This window comes from Octopus bimaculoides, chromosome 15 (assembly GCF_046866305.1).
Source record: "Octopus bimaculoides isolate indiv1 chromosome 15, ASM4686630v1, whole genome shotgun sequence".
NCBI classification, from domain to species: domain Eukaryota; kingdom Metazoa; phylum Mollusca; class Cephalopoda; order Octopoda; family Octopodidae; genus Octopus; species Octopus bimaculoides.
In genome coordinates, this window is record NC_142942.1 from 31,487,197 (window position 1) to 31,507,924 (window position 20,728).

The 20,728-nt window shown below is 38.2% G+C and overlaps 1 protein-coding gene across 1 annotated transcript in view; it reads left to right on the top strand.

Moving 5' to 3' along the window:
• The first annotated feature begins 6,662 nt into the window (after nt 1-6,662).
• Nucleotides 6,663-20,728, top strand: part of LOC106869382 (cleavage stimulation factor subunit 3) — a 166,041-nt gene continuing 151,975 nt past the window's right edge. Inside the window, exon 1 of the mRNA XM_052973227.2 lies at nt 6,663-7,510. Coding sequence (XP_052829187.1) covers nt 7,349-7,510 — 162 coding nt within the window. The 5' untranslated portion in view covers nt 6,663-7,348. The remainder of the gene's footprint in view (nt 7,511-20,728) is intronic.

The window sequence follows — 20,728 nt, forward strand, 5'->3', positions numbered from 1 at the left end:
AAATTTGATACCAAGTTCCCTTTCAAGGGATCCTTGAGGCATAGCAGCATTTGTTCACTTGTCATCCAGGCAGGGACATGATGTTGCTGCAGGGAGTCATCCAATTGCACAGCGAGCCTTTCAGAAAGAGAAAGGAATATTGTTTACATTTTTTATTTGCCTGACAAATGGTTAGTAAAATAGCAATAATAGTAGTGACAGGTTTGCCTGCTGGTTGGTAGTTGATAGTGTGGAAGTTGCTGTCTGCTAGTAGAGAGAAGAAGAGTAAGGAATGCATGGTGCAGACAAGATAGGAAAAAAGGGCAATGGTGGCATTGTCTTTCTCTATTTTGGCCGAAATCTTCCCTTTGTATGTCACGTGAAGGACGAAAAGGAAGTGTTGCTCTTGTCATGGTTGCCACAAATGAAGGTGAGAAAGGAAATGGTGTCTGTTATATAGACTATGACCAGGAATGTTGGTCGAATCCTAAACAAAGGACTGACATTTCTTTGACTGGCACAAGTCAAGTGTTTCCCATTAATCATCTGGTGTGGAGATGTAAATAAAGGAATCCCTTGACTATCACAGATGTTACGTACCAAAACCCTCTGCAATAGGTGAAAATCTGCAAAGTAGAAACAGTACTGTACTGCATATTTGTATTATTTTTATAATTTGTATATATCTATTTTATCAAATGAAAAACAACACCACGGAGGAATTGATGTAAGCTTAAATAATAAGCCACAATAGGTGAATTACAATATGGCAAGGGATTTACTGTATATATATTCATCAGAAATCTTTGTCGCACGCACATGCAAAATTATGGCTCAACTCCAATTGAAATTATGATTGACTTTTTCGTTTTGCAATTTGTGATGAGCTTATTTAAAAAACTTATCTTACATCATCATCATCATTTAACGTCCGCTTTCCATGCTAGCATGGGTTGGATGATTTGACTGAGGACTGGTGAAGCAGATGGCTACACCAGGCTCCAATCTGATTTGGTGGAGTTTCTACAGCTGGATGCCCTTCCTAACGCCAACCACTTCGAGAGTATAGTGGGTGCTTTTACGTGCCACTGGCACGAAGGCCAGTCAGGTGGTACTGGCAACGGCCATGCTCAAAATGGTGTATTTTACGTGCCACTTGCACAGGAGCCAATCCAGCGGCACTGGCAATGACCTCGCTCGAATGTCTTTTCACATGCCACCAGCACAAATGTCAGGAAGGAACGCTGGTAACGCTCATGCTCAAATGGTGCTATTTACATGCCACTGGCACAGAAGCCAGACAGCTGCTCTGGCAACGATCACGCTCAGACGGTGCTCTTAGCACTGCACTGGTACAGGTGCTATCATGATTTCGCTTTCACTTGCCCCAACAGGTCTTCGCAAGCTGAGTTTAGTGTCCAATGGAGGAGACGTTGGCATGGGCGCCAGTCGCTGAATTTAGTTCGATTTCAATTTCACTTGCCTCGACAGGTCTTCGCAAGCAGAATTTAGTGTCCAATGAAGGAAAGGTACGCATAAGTGGGCTGGCTATACCGCTGGCAGAGGCCTTGGATTATGGTCTCACTTGGCTTGCTGGATCTTCTCATGCACAGCATATTTCCAGAGGTCTAGGTCACTGGTCATTGCCTCGGTGAGGTCTAAAGTTCAAAGGTCGTGCTTCATCACCTTATCCCAGGTCTTCCTGAGTCTACCTCTTCCACAGGTTCCTTCAACTGCTAGGGTGTGGCACTTTTTCACACAGCTATCCTCATCCATTCTCGCTACATGACCATACCAGCGCAATCTTCTCTCTTGCACACCACAACTGATGCTTCTTAGGTTCAACTTTTCTCTCAAGTTACTTACACTCTGTCGAGTATGCACACTGACATTACACATCTATTGGAGCATACTGGCTTCATTCCTTGTGAGCTTACACATGTCCTCAGCAGTCATGGCCTATGTTTCATTGCCATGTAGCATCGCTGTTCATACACATGCGTCATAGAGTCTGCCTTTTACTCTGAGTGAGAGGCCCTTTCTCACCAGCAGAGGTAAGAGCTCTCTGAACTTTGCCCAGGCTATTCTTATTCTAGCAGCTACACTTTCAGCGCACCCTACCCCACGAATAACTTGGTCACCTAGATAGCGAAAGCTATCAACTACGTCAAGTTTTTCTCCCTGGAATGTGGCAGAAGTTGTTTTCTGCACATTTTCAGTGTTTATTGCTCCTGAACATCTGCCACATACAAAAACTAACTTCCTAGTTAACCTTCCTTTGATATTGCTGCACCTCTTATGTGTCCATAGCTTACACTGGGTACATCTTATAGAGTTTCTACCTATGCCTTTTCTACAGATCGAGTAGGGCCATCTATCTGAAGGGGTTTGTGTTTTGTCTACCTTCCTACTTATTAGGACTTTGATTTTAGCTAGGTTGACTTTAAGGCCTTTCTATTCTAGTCCTTGCTTCCAAACCTGAAACTTCTCTAGTTCTGATAGTGACTCAGCAATTAGAGCAAGGTCATTAGCATAGAGGAGCTCCCAGTCTTGAATTCCTGTGTTATTGCCTGGAGGACTATAATAAATAGGAGGGAGCTGAGGACTGAACCTTGGTGGACCCCTACCTCTACCCGGAATGCTTCACTGTACTTGTTACCAACCCTCACCTTACTGACAGTGTCTCTGTACATGGCTCGCACAGTTCTCACTAACCATTCTTCTATCCCCAGTTTCCTCATTGACCACCAGATACGGGATTGGGGGACCCTGTCAAAGGTTTTCTCCATGTCAACGAAAGCCAGGTACAGAGGTTTATCTTTGGCTAGGTATTTCTCCTGCAGCTGTCTTACCAGAAATATAGCATCAGTGGTGCTTTTACCTGGTACGAACCCAAACTGCATCTCCTCTAAACTGACTCTCTCCCTAATTAGCTGGGCTATGACCCTCTCCGTGACTTTCATTACCTGATCTAACAACTTGATACCTCTGTAATTATTTGTGTCTAAAGCATCACCTTTACCTTTGTAGCAGTTGACTATGGTGCTGCTACACCAGTCATTGGGTATGACTCCATCGTGTATCACCTGATTAACAATACGGGTGACTAGGCTATAGCCAACACTGCCAGATATTTTGAGCATCTCTGCAGTGATTCCTGATGGGCCGAAGGCTTTCCCTGTCTTCATACTCTTAATTGCTTTATCTACCATGGTACTGTCAACTCGGATAGCTGGTCCTTCTGTTGGGTCGACATACGGCAGAATCTCTTTCTCTCATTCATTCTCTTTATTGAACAACCTTTTGTAGTATCATCTCCAAACCTCTTTCTTTGCAGCTTCGTTTAGTGCAAGCGTACCATCATCCATGCAAACACATTTCTCTCCCACGACATCACGATTCTCTCTCACACACTGTCTTGCAACACGAAATACCTCAAGTCTTTGGTCCTCACGACGCAGAACATTGGCAAACTTTTTGTTATCTGCTTCCCCTCTGGCTAAATAAACCTGTCGCCTAGCTTCCCTTCTGGCAGTCTGATACAATTACCTTCCAGTCCTTCCAAGCCTGTTTGTTTTGTCTAATAGCCTTGTCAACAACATTGTTCCACCACCATGTTATTTTGGGTTGAGAGGGGACTTTGCACCATCCACAGATCTGGTCAGTGGCCCTCAGCAAGTTATCCTGTAGAAACTTCCAGTTGTCTTCTACATCGTGTGAAGCTATATCCCCTTCTATTTCATCAAAGGCTTCAAGTAATATGTCTCTAAATCTCTGTCCATTCGCAGGATCTTTGAGCTTCCAGACCCTTCTCCTCCATGCTGGTCGTCTTCTAGGCAACCACTTAGCCTTGATCCTGAAGTCACTAACTACTAGTCTATGTTGTGGGGTACAATCTTCGTCTGGGAAGGTTTTGGCATTTATAAGCAGCCATCTTTCCCTTTTCCTGGTGAGGATGTAGTCAATTTGGCTAGTGTATCTGCCAGAATGGTAGGTGACTAGGTGACTGGCAGGTTTCCTGAAGTTAGTATTGCAAACTATAAGGTCATTTGCATCACAGAACTCCAGCAGCCTGGTTCCCTCCTCATTGCTGGAACCAAAACCATAGCCTCCATGTATGCCATGGAAGCCCCCTGAATGTTGTCCAACATGTCCATTGACGTCACCAGTTACAAAGAGAAGGTCCCTGTCATTCGTCGATGAGGTAGTCTGCAAGAGGGTGTCATAAAATCGGTCTTTCTGTCCATTGGGTAACCTGGGCAGAGGGGCATAGGCCGAGATAATGGTTGCTAGCCCATGGTGAAGGACTAATCTAATCTTAAGTATTCTATTGTATACTATGGCTACCTCGATTACCTTATCCACCCATTTCTCCGCAAGAAATATACCCACACCTCCGACCTTGTCTGTGTTCCCTGCCCAGAAAATCTTGTACTTGTGTTCTTTGCCTGTGAGGAACCTAGCAGAACCTCCTCTCCACCTTACTTCTTGGAGGCAGCAGATATCGACACATCTCCGTTCAAGCATCTCAACAATCTCACAAGATGTACCTTTCAGTGTGCTGACGTTGAGAGTGCCAACCCGGAGGGTGTGAGAGGTATGGGCCTGTGAGACCCTGGGGCGGGGAACAGCAGCGTCACGTACCTGAAAAGAAAGCTCGCATTTTGCAGAATTCATAAACAATCAGTAGCCTTCATTTCAACCTGCATCCACTACACTATCATATTTTGCACTTTATGATCACTACCTTGCGGAGGAGGAGATAAACCCTAAGTAGGGGTGGGGAGTGGCGTAAAGCCTTTAGAAGTGTTCATGGGAGACAGCCAGGAACTTCCGGTACTGGTGGAGAGGATAGGAACTTCCGGTACTAGTGGAGGGGTGGGAGGTGGAAGGGCGGGTGCACCACTGGCATGGTGCTGTAAAGGTACTAAGGTCGAGTGGGGGAATCGGGGTGTGTGCGCTAGTTTATAGTCCTGGCGAAGCAAGAGGTAATCGAAAGAGGGAGGAGAGAGAGAGAGTGAGATCAAGAGAGACAGAGTGAAGCGGTTAGGGTTAGTGGCCAGAACACGAGGGTGAGAGAGAGAGAGAGATTTTTTGGGGGTTCTGTCGCATAGTTTAAAGAGACAGTAAATATTGAATGATAATAATATAGAACTGAAAATAAGAGTTTTCGGTCAGCTAATCTAAGACAGAATTATAGAGATAAGCGACTGTGTGATAAAAATTAAAATTGAATAACTGAACGAATTTGAAAACATGGTAATGGATAAGTCAAAAATGAATTTGACGACATGGTAATGAAACAGACAGAATAGTGAAAGCACTAAGTAAGGGATTATGAATCAGCGCATAAATAGAAAGGTATGAGCGAGGTTGGAAAGACAGAAAACTTATCTGGTCATGATTCTGGGTTCGTATTTATTCGGCAGAGGTTCTAGGAACGATTGGCGAAATCGGGGTGCGTGCGCTATAAAATAAAATAGATAATTAAAATATCCCCAAATTACAGGATTTTACTAAAGTTAAAATTAATTTTTCTCAGAAATCATATAAAATAAAAAAAAAACCCTCAGAATTTGAAGATCTTAGCTGTAGATTACATCTTTTATCTAATATATGAGATTTGTCAACTGAAAACGTTTTTTTTTTTTGTGTAACAATAATTTGGCCATACTTTTTTCAGTTGTCACAAGTTCACCTTATTTCGTAAGCTGAATAGATTGTAACTGAAAAAAAAAAAAAAACATCGGAGAGGGGGGGGGGGGAGTGTCATTAGGTGACGAAAAGTATTTTCCAGCTGTTGTTTCTAGCATATAGAGGTCTTGATATTTTTTCGTCTGTTGTTTCAGGAAATCTATGCATGCACAAAAGAATATCTCCAATAGGTAAAATATCCCCGAGTTTTGTGATTTTGGAAAACAGGAAGGGGTGTGGAGGGGCAACACAGGATGTTTTCTACGAAAATTTGAAATTTTTGTATTTTTTTCAAATTCGTAATATCTGCATTTTCCCTCATTAATTATTAGAAAAAAAATGTGAAAAGAAAGGGTGGGAGGGAGGAAATAAAAATTTTGAAAACATGTTCATTTTGGCAAAATCGTAATCTCCGATATCGAAAACAGGAATCTGACGAAATTGTTGGAAAATAAAGAATGTGGGAGTGAGCGGTCGCTCGATCAACTGGAAACGACAGCCAAGTTTCTCTCGAAAGTTCAAGAGACGTGCAGTTTGTGCATGTGGATGACATGACAAACTAATGCAAAAGTGTAAAAAGTGGAATTGCTTTGGTGAAAAGCGAAACTGGATTAGCACCGCCCATATGCTAGAAATAGAAGCTAAATAATCCTCAAACCATACCCCCCCCCCCCCCAAAGGAAGGATTCTATAGATAATGTAGTTAAAAATACTTCGAAAAAGACGAGTTAGTTTCAGTTGGAACAGACCACGGGGTTGACGTGACATGGTGGAGGGAACACTAATGGCGGGGAGCATCTGTCAAATGCCTTGTGATATTTAGCAACGGATTTTTATGTTCTCATTCTAAATAACGTTGGGACAAATTTTGCCTTTCGTGATCAATAAATTAAAGTCGATTTATTATTCTAACACAGTATTCACTGACAAAACTGTTCTTAAATTCCTGACATCCGGTTAATGACAGTGGCGCACATGCGCAGAAGCATGATTATCCGGTGACCATTTTGTTGCAGTGACTTGGTTTTTTATTCATCAAATATATTTTCCACTCACTAACAACGGCAGACAAAGATTTTACTTCTAGAATCTGTAGTAAGGCTTAACCCAAGAAAAAACAAACGAAACGCACACCACATTTTTTTCTTCTTTATTCTTTCAATTTCTCTTCTTTTCCCCTAAACAACCCATCATGATCTGTAAGTAAAAACCTAATTACTTCCATGGAGCGAAAACAAAGACATTAATTTTTCTCCTTCTCTCTCTCTCTCTCTCTTTTGTTTTTGGGGGGTTGTTTTATGTTTCTGTATCTGCTCACTTTTAATCACATTTCATGAATCTCTCTTTCTCCCTCTGATATATCAACATATGTGAAATACACAGAATTCAAATTTTAATTTCTTTTGTTTCTCCTTCCCCGTTTTTCTTTTTAAGTTAATGTCTCTCTTTTTTTGTCTCCTAGATAAATTGTGTTTAAGTATTTTGCCAATCTCTTAGAATCTAATTTCAAGCTCTACATTCAAATACACAACGTTAAACATACACAACACTAAAATATATATTTCTATCTAAAATAGTCTTTTTCTACCTAAACACCCACTCCCTACACTTTGAAACAAAGTCGTAGCGATCGATTATTGAACTCGAAACCAGAATATATTCAACAATAAACAAGATGATGGCTACCAACACATGCACCCTGGTATCTGCTTTGTCCAGTACTCCTGTTTCACCAACACTACCACTATCGTCATCAATAACATCGGCATCATCATCGTCAGCCGCTCTGGCTGCAACAACAACCAGTTTAACAGCCACAGCGGCATTACCCCCGGAGGTAAGTGCAAAAATAGAAAAAAGTTCTTGTAGTTTTTTGTGTTATTTTGTTATCAAAAGCGTTCCAATCGTGACATGTATGTATCTATCCGGACTTTCAGAATATCTGTCACGAATAAAATGGAATTTCTTGGGATTTTTTTCCACATTTTATATACCTGTCACATTGCAATACACTTGTAAATCGCTTTCTATACATTTTTTTCTTCAAAAGCCATGTTTTTCCATCTCTTCTCCTTCTTCACCAATCCTAACTTTGCAATAACTGTCAAGATTAAATTTATTTTACTGTTTTCGTTATTTTTCGTCATTGAACCCAGCCATAATAATAAAATATATTCCACTTTCTGAAATACTGTATTTACATAAAAAAAAAAACAGTTTAAAACTTCTCTGGGAGTGTTTGTCGTTACTTTACATGTATTTTTGTTTCCTACACATTTGCCGTTCTGTAAAATCGATATAAAAAGTAAAGAAACCATATTTACCACGTGTTTATTCATTTTTTTTTCTCTCCCCAGAATTACATTTTTTCCACACTTCTGCAATTCGGTAAAAAAATTTTTTGCGTATGGCATAAAAATTAATTTAAGAGAAAAACAAGAATTCATTAAGACTTGAGGCATAATTAGAGATGTGTGCACCCTCTCCCCGCCCTTTTTTCTTTATAACTTTCTGGAAAATGCTCAATTCTAATGAAATTTCCCAGAGAGATATTTTAGAAGGTTTAGATTAGGGTTGTATGGAATGTCCTTTGCATAATGGATATTATCCATTAAAAAAAATTTTTTTTTAATATTTTACCTACCCACACTACCCTAATTATAAAACTTTTCGCTGTTTTTCGAATATTTTTGTTTTAATTCTTGGTTTGGGGCTAATACAGTTTCGCACCTCTCCTTTAAAAATGCATTTTTTTCGGATTCCTGTTTTAGATGTCGGAGATTACGAATATGCAAAAAAAGAAATTTTGTAATTCCCCCCTCCCAATTTAAAATCTAAAACTTTTTTCGAAATTAAGAATCCGAAAAAAAAAAACTTTTCACGGAGAGGTGCGAAACTGCATTAGCCCCCTTGGTTTTCGCAATGGAATTAATACGATTATCCAATAAAGTCCGTTAACAATATTAGCAGAGACAGCCGTCCAGTGGTACGAATAACACAGAAATTATTAACTCCGCCTGCATTTCTATTGGAGGCAGCAACACTATTCGGGTCCAAATGATCCTTTCTTTTGCCTAGTAATTGGTTAGTTGGCGCAAAGTTTGGTTTTCATATTCGTTTAATACACTTTTTTTTTTGTTTTGGTGGCCTGGGGTTAGACTTAATATTAACCGAAGTCTTTTGCTTAAATCCCAGCAATAGATCACCCTTAGGTGCATCATCATTCCATTAAATGTGTTTATGGGGAGAAAAATATTGAAAACCATCAATACATGTTAAAGTGACAAAGAAACAAGGAAGATATGAGGTGGTCGTGGGATGTGTTAAAAACAACAGCTAAATCGTCCTTAAATCACAATAGTTCCAAAAAATAAAGTTATGAGGGGTTGTATAGAGTGCTTAGACCAGAATGCTCCCCAAATTTGTTGTGAAATATTTTTTGAAGTGGTGGAGTTTTAATAATTCACACCTCGATTTGTTTATTCACAACTTTCCGAAAATAGGGTAATAATTTTTGTTTCTACAAATATGTTCCTGGTGCTGCAGCTTGCCCTACATTCTCAATCTACGTCATCTGAAATGTATTTGTTGAAAATTTTATCAAAATATTCATGAGGAAGCAAACTCTGTGGTTATGCCAGGATTATCTGATTTCATTCTCACATGAAAATTCTTCATATCAAAATATTATTGGCTGCTCTTAAGTTCAGAGTATCAATGGTTCTCAACAAACGTCTGACACCCCCTTCCTTGTCCAAAAGAAAGACTTTGAAATAAAGAAATGTATTTAAGTCGGAAACACATTCTCTTGAGAGTTATTGCCAAACATTTTATCTGACTTACCAAAAGTGGATATATGAAAAACAAAATTGGAATTTTGTAAGAAGTATCTATAAAATGATAATTTAAGTTATTTGAAATGATAGAAGAGGATGTTTTAAATTGAAGTAAAGTATAATGGGACCAACAAATTTGTTGCTTTTCCCCCTCTCTATGATAGCAACAAATAGTTGCTGCACCTTTTCTAACTAATGTGCTATATTTCTATTTGCCATATGGGAAATAAAAATTAGTCTACTGTTTCTACTTGTTCAAGCAACTGCATAGAGCCCCTCTCCCCCATTGACTAGTATAGCTAATATATTTAAATTTAATGATGTGTGGACAACAGACTCTTGATGGGATCTTTTCTGTTCGGCTGCACCTTTAAAAATTAAAAAAAATTGTGTATTGATGTAATTTTTCATGCTGATTTTCAGGGGATATTTAACTTTCTCCGGCAAAATTTTAAAAAGAAGTTAGAGGTGTAGGAGTGGCTGTGTGGTAAGTAGCTTGCTTACCAACCACATGGTTCCGGGTTCAGGCCCACTGCGTGGCACCTTGGGCAAGTATCTTCTACTATAGCCTCGGGCCGACCAAAGCTTTGTGAGTGGATTTAGTAGACGGAAACTGAAAGAAGCCTGTCATATATATGTATATATATATATATGTTTGTGTGTCTGTGTTTGTCCCTCCAACATCGCTTGACAACCGATGCTGGTGTGTTTACATCCCCGTAACTTAGCGGTTCGGCAAAAAGAGACCCATAGAATAAGTACTAGGCTTACAAAGAATAAGTCCTGGGGTCGATTTGCTCGATTAAAGGCGGTGCTGCAGCATGGCCACGGTCAAATGACTGAAACCAGTAAAGGGGTTTAAAGTTTAATCATTTTTACCCAGTCAGAAAACTGGATTTGGAATCTGTCATTTTCTGTGTGGACAGCATGTGTTGTCAACTGTAAACAAAAGAAATATTGGCAGAATTCTGCTTTATGCACACCATATAACCCCTCATAACTTTTTATCTTTTGAAAATTACAGAAAATTTTTTTGAATTTGTATTCTATACACAGGAATTAATATGATTCTGCAAAGAAAAAATTTGGTGCGTAATTAAGGCCTATTTAGCTATTTTTAGTACATCTCACAACCACCATTTAATACATGAAAAATGACTGAGTAAATAGCTTGGTAACAGCTTAGCTTGTTACTATGGAAACATGAATGTGTCTGGTTTACAATTGGCTAAAATTATCCAAAATTTGCAAATTTTATTTACTGATTTATGGCTGAAATAAATTTCTAGCATACAAATTTACATTGTTACACCTAATATGAACTCAATTGGAACAAAAATTGAAGAACTTGAAAAGTGGTAGCCAAACCAAAAAGATCCCCTGTATATTATACAGATGTTTTATAGTATATCTAATTATTTATTTAATCCTATTGAGCAAAATTATGATCAAAGGTATTCCTATTGCTCTTAGATAAAGTGCATCTAGAACTGCATTAATACAGTGTATCATTTCTATATATTAAGACAGCTGAATGTGAATTAAGAAGGTATGGCGGATTTTTTAAAATTTATTGAAAATTTCTACACTAGTGTAGATTTTGATGCCAATTACAAAGATCAAAACAATTTTTCTTGAGAAATTAGTAATAAAAAAGGAACCTTGTAAATATCGAAATTTTGTGTGATTTTAGCTTATCAAAAATTTATCTTGTGACCTGCTTGAATGCACTTTTTTTTTTTTTTTTTTTTTTTTTTTGAGAAATTAATGATAAAAATCGTTACTTGATGAAAAACATTTAATGAAAGAAAATGAAACATTCACTCTGACTCTAAATCTCTAACCTGAAACTGTAAACTCCTGAGATGGTTTCTATTGATAGCTGCAGAAACATCGTCTGCTGAATAAAATGTTGAGAATGGGTGGATCTGATTAGCTAAAATTAAAGAAACAATTCATTCTTTAAAGGCTTTAACTTCTTTTTTTTTTTTATTAAGCTTTCCAAAAATGGTTGTGATGTTGGTAATAAAATCAGAAGAGGTACTTGAAATCTAAAATATCTGATATGGAGCCTTTAAATATACTTTTCTTTAGCAGCCTGAATGATCTCAAAGTTTTTCTCATTAACTCAGATATGCTTTGTTTTTAGTTGTATTAGTCATAGGTCAGTCCTAGGCATGGATCAAAGCCATGGCCATTCTCTTTTCATGTTAAATTTATCTAGGGCTACAGTATTTAATGTCTTTATTTTTGAAGGCTTGGGCCAGGTTTGAGGGATATTTAACTATTATATGTGTCAGACTGAGTGACTATACAAACTTATATTTTTACAATTGTTTATATATGTAAATGTTGCATTCATATTTATACATATTTACACATTATGCAGTACATACAGATGGATGTTGCACATGTCCACACACATAAACATGTTACACTTATGTTCCAAGCTTTGGGTTCTTCACTTATGAGAAATAGTAACTTTTTCCCTAGAATCACTTATTCCTTTTAGTGTTATCTACATGTAGTTCTAAACAACTTTAAAAAAAACCCACTCAGTTGGAATACCTTTGATCATGTCTACTTGATAGCAGTTGATCTGGGGTCAGATATTAATTAGTCTCGCAGTTGGCCAACACAGAAAAGTCGAGATTTTCTCTGTAAAAAGAGAATTCTTACCTCTTAACTACGAAAGACAAACATGTGAACTTTTTTCATGTAATTCTATATTATATAAACATTATCATCATCATCGTTTAATGTCTGCTTTCCATGCTAGCATGGGTTGGACGATTTGACTGAAGACTGGCAAGCCAGAAGGCTGCACCAGGCTCCAATCTGATCTGGCAGAGTTTCTACAGCTGGATGCCCTTCCTAACACCAACCACTCTGAGAGTGTAGTGGGTACTTTTACATGCCCTGGCACGAGGGCCAGTCACACGGTACTGGCAACGGCCATGCTCAAAAAAGTGTTTATGTGCCACCTGCATAGGAGCCAGTCCGGCGGCACTGGCAACGACCTCGCTCAAATGATTTTCTAACGTGCCACCAGCACAAGTGCTAGAAGGCAACGCTGGAAACGATTACGCTCAATTGGTGCTATTTACGGGCCACTAGCACGGAAGCCAGACAGCTGCTCTGGCAATGAACACGCTCGACAGTGCTGTTAGTGCTCCACTGGCGCAGTGCCAGTCATCTAGTATGGTTCAATTACGATTTCACTTGCCCCAACAGGTCTTCGCTGCAGAGTTTAGTGTCCAATGAAGGAGAGGTTGGCATGGATGCTAGTCGTCTGATTCGGTTCGATTTCGATTTCAGATTCCAAATTCACTTGCCTCAACAGGTCTTCGCAAGCAGGGTTTTTAGTGCCCAATGAAGTAAAGATACGAATTAGTGAGCTGGCTACACTTCTGGCAAAGATCACAGATTACTCTCTCACTTGCCTTACCGGGTCTTCTCACGTACTGCATATTTCCAAAAGTCTCTGTCACTGGTCATTGCCTCGGTGAGGCCTAAAGTTCGAAGGTCATGCTTCACCACCTCATCCCAGGTCTTTCTGGGTCTTACCTCTTCCACAGGTTCCCTGAACTGCTAGGGTGTAACACTTTTTCACACAGCTATCCTCATCCGTTCTTGCCACATGTCCATACCAGTGCAATCGTCTCTCTTGCACACCACAACTGATGCTTCTTAGGTCTAACTTTTCTCTCAAGGTACTTACACTCTGTCGAGTATGAACACTGACATTACACATCCATTGGAGCATACTGGCTTCGTTTCTTGCAAGCTTACGTATGTCCTCAGCAGTCATGGCCCATGTTTCACTGCCATGTAGCATGGCTGTTCGTACACATGCGTCATACAGTCTGCCTTTTACTCTGAGTGAGAGGCCCTTTGTCACCAGCAGAGGTAAGAGCTCTCTAAACTTTGCCCAGGCTATTCTTATAGCTACACTTTCAGTGCACCCTCCCCCGCTACAAACTTGGTCACCTAGGTAGAGGAAGCTATTAACTGCTTCTAGTTTTTCTCCCTGGAGTGTGGCACAGGTTGTTTTCTGCTCATTTTCAGTGTTTATTGTTCCTGAGCATCTGCCACATACAAAAACTATCTTGCTAGTTAGCCTTCCTTTGATATTGCTGCACCTCTTATGTGTCCATAGCTTACACTGAGTACATCTTATCGAGTTTCTACCTACGCCTTTTCTACAGATCGAGCAGGGCTGTGTTTAATTGTTTATACAGTTTTTTTAAATAAATTAAATGTCTTTTATATGTATGTGTATTCGAGTTCACAAACAAGAGGGAAAAGTCTTCAATGCAGAAGTTGTGTAAATATTGTAGTATTTAGTGAGGTGCTCACATACACATTCACCCTCTGCATGTATGCGCTTGCGCTTGAAGCATTTCAAATTAGCAATGTACATTTTTCAGTTTTCTGCCTTGAAATCTGAAGTGATTGACATCTAATTGATGGTATTTACTAAATACCATTGTATTACTACAGTTTATAAAGACACCATTTCGAGCGTGGCCGTTGCCAGTACCGCCTGACTGGCCTTTGTGCCGGTGGCACGTAAAAGCACCCACTACACTCTCAGAGTGGTTGGCGTTAGGAAGGGCATCCAGCTGTAGAAACTCTGCCAAATCAGATTGGAGCCTGGTGTAGCCACCTGGTTCACCAGTCCTCAGTCAAATCGTCCAACCCATGCTAGCATGGAAAGCGGACGTTAAACGACGACGATGATGATGATGATATATATATATATATATATATATATATATATATATATATATATATATATATATATACACACACACACACACACACATTGATAATGATTCGTGTATCTCTCTATCTATATTTGTGTCTCTTGCCCAATATGTTCTGGTTGTGTATAACCCTTCATCTCTTTATCATTCTCCCTCTAACCATTCTTTCTCATTCTCTATATCATGCTGCCATATGAAGAGATGTCTTTTGACCTTTTTTACCCTCTCATCTATCGGACACTCATTTTTCCATGCTGTCTGTGTAACAACCGATGGACGTGGACCTACTTGTAGTGAAGTCCGTCCCTCTCTTCTCTACCTTTTCTGTACTAATAACCAATATCTTTTTCTCCCCTCTCCAAACTCCACTCTCTTAACTCTGTCCCTATCATACAGTTCTTTACCTCATCCACAAATCCTAGTTTATCTTGTCATCACTGTCTGGACCCATCATAATGTAATGAGGACCCTCCAGTTATAATTAATTTTACTGCTGTATGCATTTTTAATATTGCTTTTTGGCTTTCTCAACTATTTGTATATGTCGTTCATTTTATGAACCAATAATGTAGTTGGCTGTAAATTTCTCAGGCCATTCACTAGTTCACAGTAATTTCCAATGGCAACCGTGACTAGACAGTGGCTATGCCGTCAAGGTAGGATAAATACCACCAGGTATTTTTGTTCAATGAATCGGTTTACCACCTGTCTTCTCATAGTATCATATCCCAACTCACACATACATATTGCAGACTTTTACATTGTTTCTTGCCTGGTAAGTCAAACTAAAGTAAATGTAGAAGACACTGGTATTTGTTTTTGTTTATAGATATGTGTGTGTGTGACTAAAACTCTAGTAGCTACAGCAAAAAATCAGACAGAGTAGAGAAGACACTTTAGTGGTGGCAGACAGTCTCTTTAGTGTCGTGGTACAATAAAATGCAAAATGGTTGATAGGTGCAGGCATGTGAGGAACCTTGGGCAAGTGTTTTCTACTATAGCCTTTGGCCAACCAAAGCCTTGTGAGTGGACTCGCAAGACAGAAACTGAAAGCTTGCTATGTGTGTGCATATATATATGTATGTGTGTATGTGTCTGTATTTGTCTCCCACTACTGCTTGACAATTGGTGTTGGTGTGTTTACATACCTGTAACTTAGCAATCTCTCAAATGAACTAATAGAATAAGTACCAAGTTTAAAAAAATAAGTATGTGCTGGTGCCAATTCATTTGACTAAAAATGTTTCAAGGCAGTACCCTAGCATGGCTGCAGTCTCATGACCGAAATAAATAAAAGATAAAGATAGGAACAGAACAAACTGTCAAAACCATGACAGCCACAACAAATACAATGAAAAACTATGTATATTGGACCAATATTAACCATGTTATTACTGTACAAGGTATTGAGATGGTTAGATAGGAACACATGTCCATGTATGAGAACCTGTTGACTGTCATCAAACAATTATATCAACTGTCCTTTTGTCAAGTACAGAAAACACACCAAATAACCACCTACCACTGAAAACTTACTTCTTACTAGATGCAAAACTTTAGGGCTACCACCATTAACATTGGCACAACGACAGATTGGTCTGGAGAAATTGTAGTGATATTAGATTGGTGATGAGTAGATGTGTGCAATTGTTAAGATGTGGCGTTGTGGTGAGTTAGCCTGTCTCCTCAGGGTAAGGGTAGGTATAGATTATTCTAAAGCTCTAGAGTGAATGAAGAAGGCATACTGGTGGCAGATTAATGGATAGATAAATTGTAGTCGTTTGGCAGAATATGGAAGCTTAAACTAGCCAACTTGACAACACTTTCTTAATGATACAACTGCAAGAAAAGTTTTTAGCTAAGGATAAACCTCTCTACTAAGCATTCATTGACCTGGAGAAGGGCTTTGACAGGCCACTGTGCTCTGTATAAAACTACGTGTGGATGAATGCAAGCCACGTAACGTACACAAATTCTGTTGGCAAGACCTTGAATTCAGTGAGGAATGTAGAGTGCAGGTCAGTTCCCACCAGTGCTTGGTTCACAGGCTCCTGTTTATAATTCTTCAACCTTCAGATGAGGAGTTTAAGATGAGCTGTTTGTGGGAACTTCAGTATGTCATTGACTGAGATGAACATGTTGAAGAGAATTTCTAAATATGGGAGCAAACCTTGAATTAAGAAGACTTGGAGTAAACTTAGAAAAGACAGACGACAGGACTTCACTGCCATCTGGATATGCAGAAAAGGACGAATGTCTACAGTGTACCTAATGTAAACTATAGATGTGCAATAAGATCACAAGCAGGCTAACAGGGAAGGAAGACTTCTGATATAGAAGGTACACAGATTTAGTTATAGTACCCATATGAATAGCTGTTGTTTCTGTTCTCTTTCAGTGAAGTATGATGTATGGCAACAAAGCCTGGGCATTGAATATGGAAATTGTGTGAATGCTGGAAAGAAATGAAGCGAATGGATGTATAATGTTAATATGCATAGATGCTAGAAAATAATGAGCTGAGAGAGAAACTGGATATGAGAAGAATCGGCTGTAGTATGCTAGAGAGAGAAAACTGTGTTGGTGCTGACATGTGTATGGAAGATGATAGGTGAAGAAGGGTCAAGTGATTTTAGTGAGGCTGCAGAAGAGGGACACTCAGATATGGGAAGAAGTGGTAAAACCTGACAGAGGAGACTAAGCTTCATGAAGGAAATGAACTCAAAGAATTGCAACAAGTAGTGAGTGTTGGAGAAAATTTCTCCAACACATACAAAAATGAGAAAATGGACATAAAAAAATGAGCACTCAGAGTGCAAACTTCAAACGCAACACCGTCCTCTCAACGCCCCAGCTTATCAGTTTTCTGTCAAACTGTCCAACCCATGCCAGCATGGAAAACTGACTTTAAATGATGATGATGGAGTATAAACAGTTTTGTCCTAGAAGTTGTAGAAAGCACTAAAATCCTATTAAACATACAACTATTAACTCTTTCATTTCTATACTTTTGTTTTGTATTTTCACAGATTTTTTTTTTAATTTTGTGAATAAGCAAAAAGTTGTTCAGCATTTGGTCTGCTTTGTTCATTATATTTTTGGCTGTATTCATCTTCCAAGCTTCCTTTTCCTGTGTAGTCTGATGTACACTTTAGTTTGAGAAGTCAATATTGAAATTAAGTTTCCAGTTCACTGTTAAGCCTGTTTTCATTCCAAAATGATATTACTGTTTGATGCTGCTGCTAATAGTATTATATGTATTCATGTACAGAGTTTTATGAATCAGCAGCTGTTTTACTCATTAGTTGCCTGATTCATACTGCTGAATAAAGCCCCAGTTGTTGGTCTGTATTCTCTGGAAAGAATTAAGTTTCCAATGATGTTTTATATGTTAACTTGTTGACTTATGAGCTAGTGGTTTTAGAATCTATCATTCCTTCTATTGGTATTGCATAAACTTACAGGGTACACACAAACCTCAGACAATTATGGAGTTCATAAACTGTGTTCCAAAACCCAATGTCTTATTTCTGTTATTCTTAGAATGCTCCTTTGTTTAAAAAAAAAAACTGGATATTTTCAAAGTTTATAACTGGTGTGAAGAGATAAGTGATGTCTTAGAAAGTTTATTTGTAAATTTAACCATATGTCATTTCTGCTTTTACAACATTCTGCTGCTCTAAACAAGCAATTCAACATTTTTCTCTCAGGAAAATTGTATAAAAAACTGCTTTCTGTATATTTTCTAACTGGTTTAGTTGTATCATTTCTAGATTAATTCTATTCCTTTTTATTTGGGTTAGTTAATATTAGCTTGTTAATATTTGAGTCAAATTCACTTGCACAAACTGCTGGTGCTGTTGTTTAGCTCCAGGTCAGTTCTGAGTGAATAGACCTGTGATAAAATTCTGTGACCATCCTGTCTTTTGTATATCAGGAACTGCATTGTTTGTGTCCTTTTTTTTGTTCTTTTTTTTTTTATTAAACAGCAAGGTGTAATGTACAGGAGATTTGGTTGCTATTTCTAGCAGGTTGCATGATCACATAACTCATTTGTTGAGATAATGCTGTTATTTATACAACTAGGTGTATATTAATGAAAGCGATAAGCAGTCAGTGCAACCCACATCAAACCATTTAATCTCACTTGTTTTATGTTCTTGTTATTTTTATCTGAATTCATCAGTAAATCTGTTACTTTTAATATTATAAATACTGACAGATTAAAAGAAAATGTATAATGAAGCATATATTTTCTAATTAAATTCATTCAAATAACTTTTTGATGAAATAGGATAACACAGAGCTGAGAGGAGAGCAGCATTAGTGTCTGCTTCTCTGGATCTTGACTTCCACATTAATATAATGCTAATCCTGACCTTGGATTTGTACTTAGCTTGATTACTTTTTATGAGTCATTTATCCACAACTATTTATTACTACTCAGTTCAATAACTGTGTTAGCTACAGAATGTTACAGACCACAGATCTTTCAAAACAATGTTGCATATAGCAGGCCTTGTTGCACAAATTGATGTGTATTCGCCTTAGACACTGTTTCAGCTTGTTTCTCACTTCTATATTCCTCAGTTGGCTGAGAATGGCTTATAAGTTGTCTCTCTGGCTTTCTTTGCTTTCCTCAATTGTTAGCTGATCCTGTTTTTGAAAGATAATTTGATTATCATAATTGTTATTAATTTTTTATACCTTTTAAATGGTGGTATGGGTTGAACAGAACTTTTATGAGGTAGTATTTAACAACCTGATATCAACCCTCTTAGTTACTTCATGCAACATGAATAGATCTCGTGTATGTGTGCGTATTTATGCGAGATAAATCCAGAAGTCCTGTTGGTTGTTATAAAGAAACTCTTTATAGAGGCAGATTTGTCATGTATACAAGTGTAACTATCACTAACAACATCTGAAATGTGTGTAGAATGTCAATCTTAAAGAGTTAATATCTCAATAATTGAAACATATTTAACTTGATGTTACAGGTTAATAGGCTTGACTTTGATTTTCATTCTGATGGGATCAATAGAAATGTCAATATAGAAGTATTGAGCTTATTGACCTGCATTTCACTAAATGCCTTGTCAACAAAGGTGGGTTCAGTGCAGAAAGTGATTCTGTCAGTCATATAAAACAAACACTTGTTATAATTGACTTAATTAAAAGATCAGCTGTTTGAACCATTCAGATATAGCTGTATAGTTAAGTTCATTTCCCAACTATGAGTTTCCTGGTTCAGTCCCACCATGTGGCACCTTGGGGAAGTGTTTTCTGCTATAGCCATGAACCAACTAAAGGTTTATGAGTGGATTTGATAGATAGAAATTAAAAGAAGCCCGTTATCATAACATTCAACTTTCCACACTTGCTTGAATCAGACAGAATTTGTTGCGGATGATTTTTCTATGGCTCGATGCCACCTTGTTCCCAAACCTCACTTGTTTTCAAGTAAGGTAATAATTTGCTTTGATCAGACATGTTTTTGTGGGAAGCTGGAAATGAATGACATCACTTGTATGGTGGTCATAATTGTAAGTGATGTCAAGATAAGGAGACACAAACACACACATGTGTATATATGGTTATATATATTTATACAGGGTGCGATGGGTAAATTGTTGCCATTTTATATTTTTAATTTCACACATGAGTGCTCCTAACGTGGAGAAAGCGAGCAATAGCTTCCTGGAGGCAAGCGCAAGCTAGACTTCTTAAGTGGAGAAAAACTGATCTCTTTAAGGAAATTGCTGGGCTCCATCGTGATATGTAGAAACTCCAAGCAACGTAAAATATGGCCTGGACCGTGATTACCAGTATGTATGTCAAACTTCAAAAAGTAATTAACCATTTAATGGTTTTAATAAATTCATGCAGAAAAAGCAAGCATTATACCGTCTAGCATAAATATATGTCAACTTCATTATATCTTTTCTGTAAAAACCAATTCTGATATTAAATGAATTAACTTTCTGTACAAATGTTTACATTTGTATGTCATTTTTCAACAAAAAAAATTCCCCCAAAATTCTGGAAACAATCTACTCATGAAATTTATGCAACCCCTAAAGCTTATTTTTGTTTTTGCGAAAAAAAGTGCATAAATTACATGGGTTTTTATGGTGTGTTGCACCAAAAACCAATAGTTTCTCTCATGGTAACTACCGCAGTATAGTTTGTTCTAATAGAACATCCATGTTTAAGTGGGAATAAATATTACCTCTTGGTATTAATACTGCTGCTGTTGCTAATAAACATAGTGTTGGTCTTCTTTTTATTTCCATCTGTTAAGTTCACCCACAAGGCTTTGGTTTGCTTGTAGCTATACTAGAAGACACTTGCCCAAGGTGCCATGCATTCCTATTGAACCTGGAACCATGTGGTTAAGAAGTGAACTAGTTAATCATACAGCCTTGCCTGCACCTGGTTAGGAAGCAA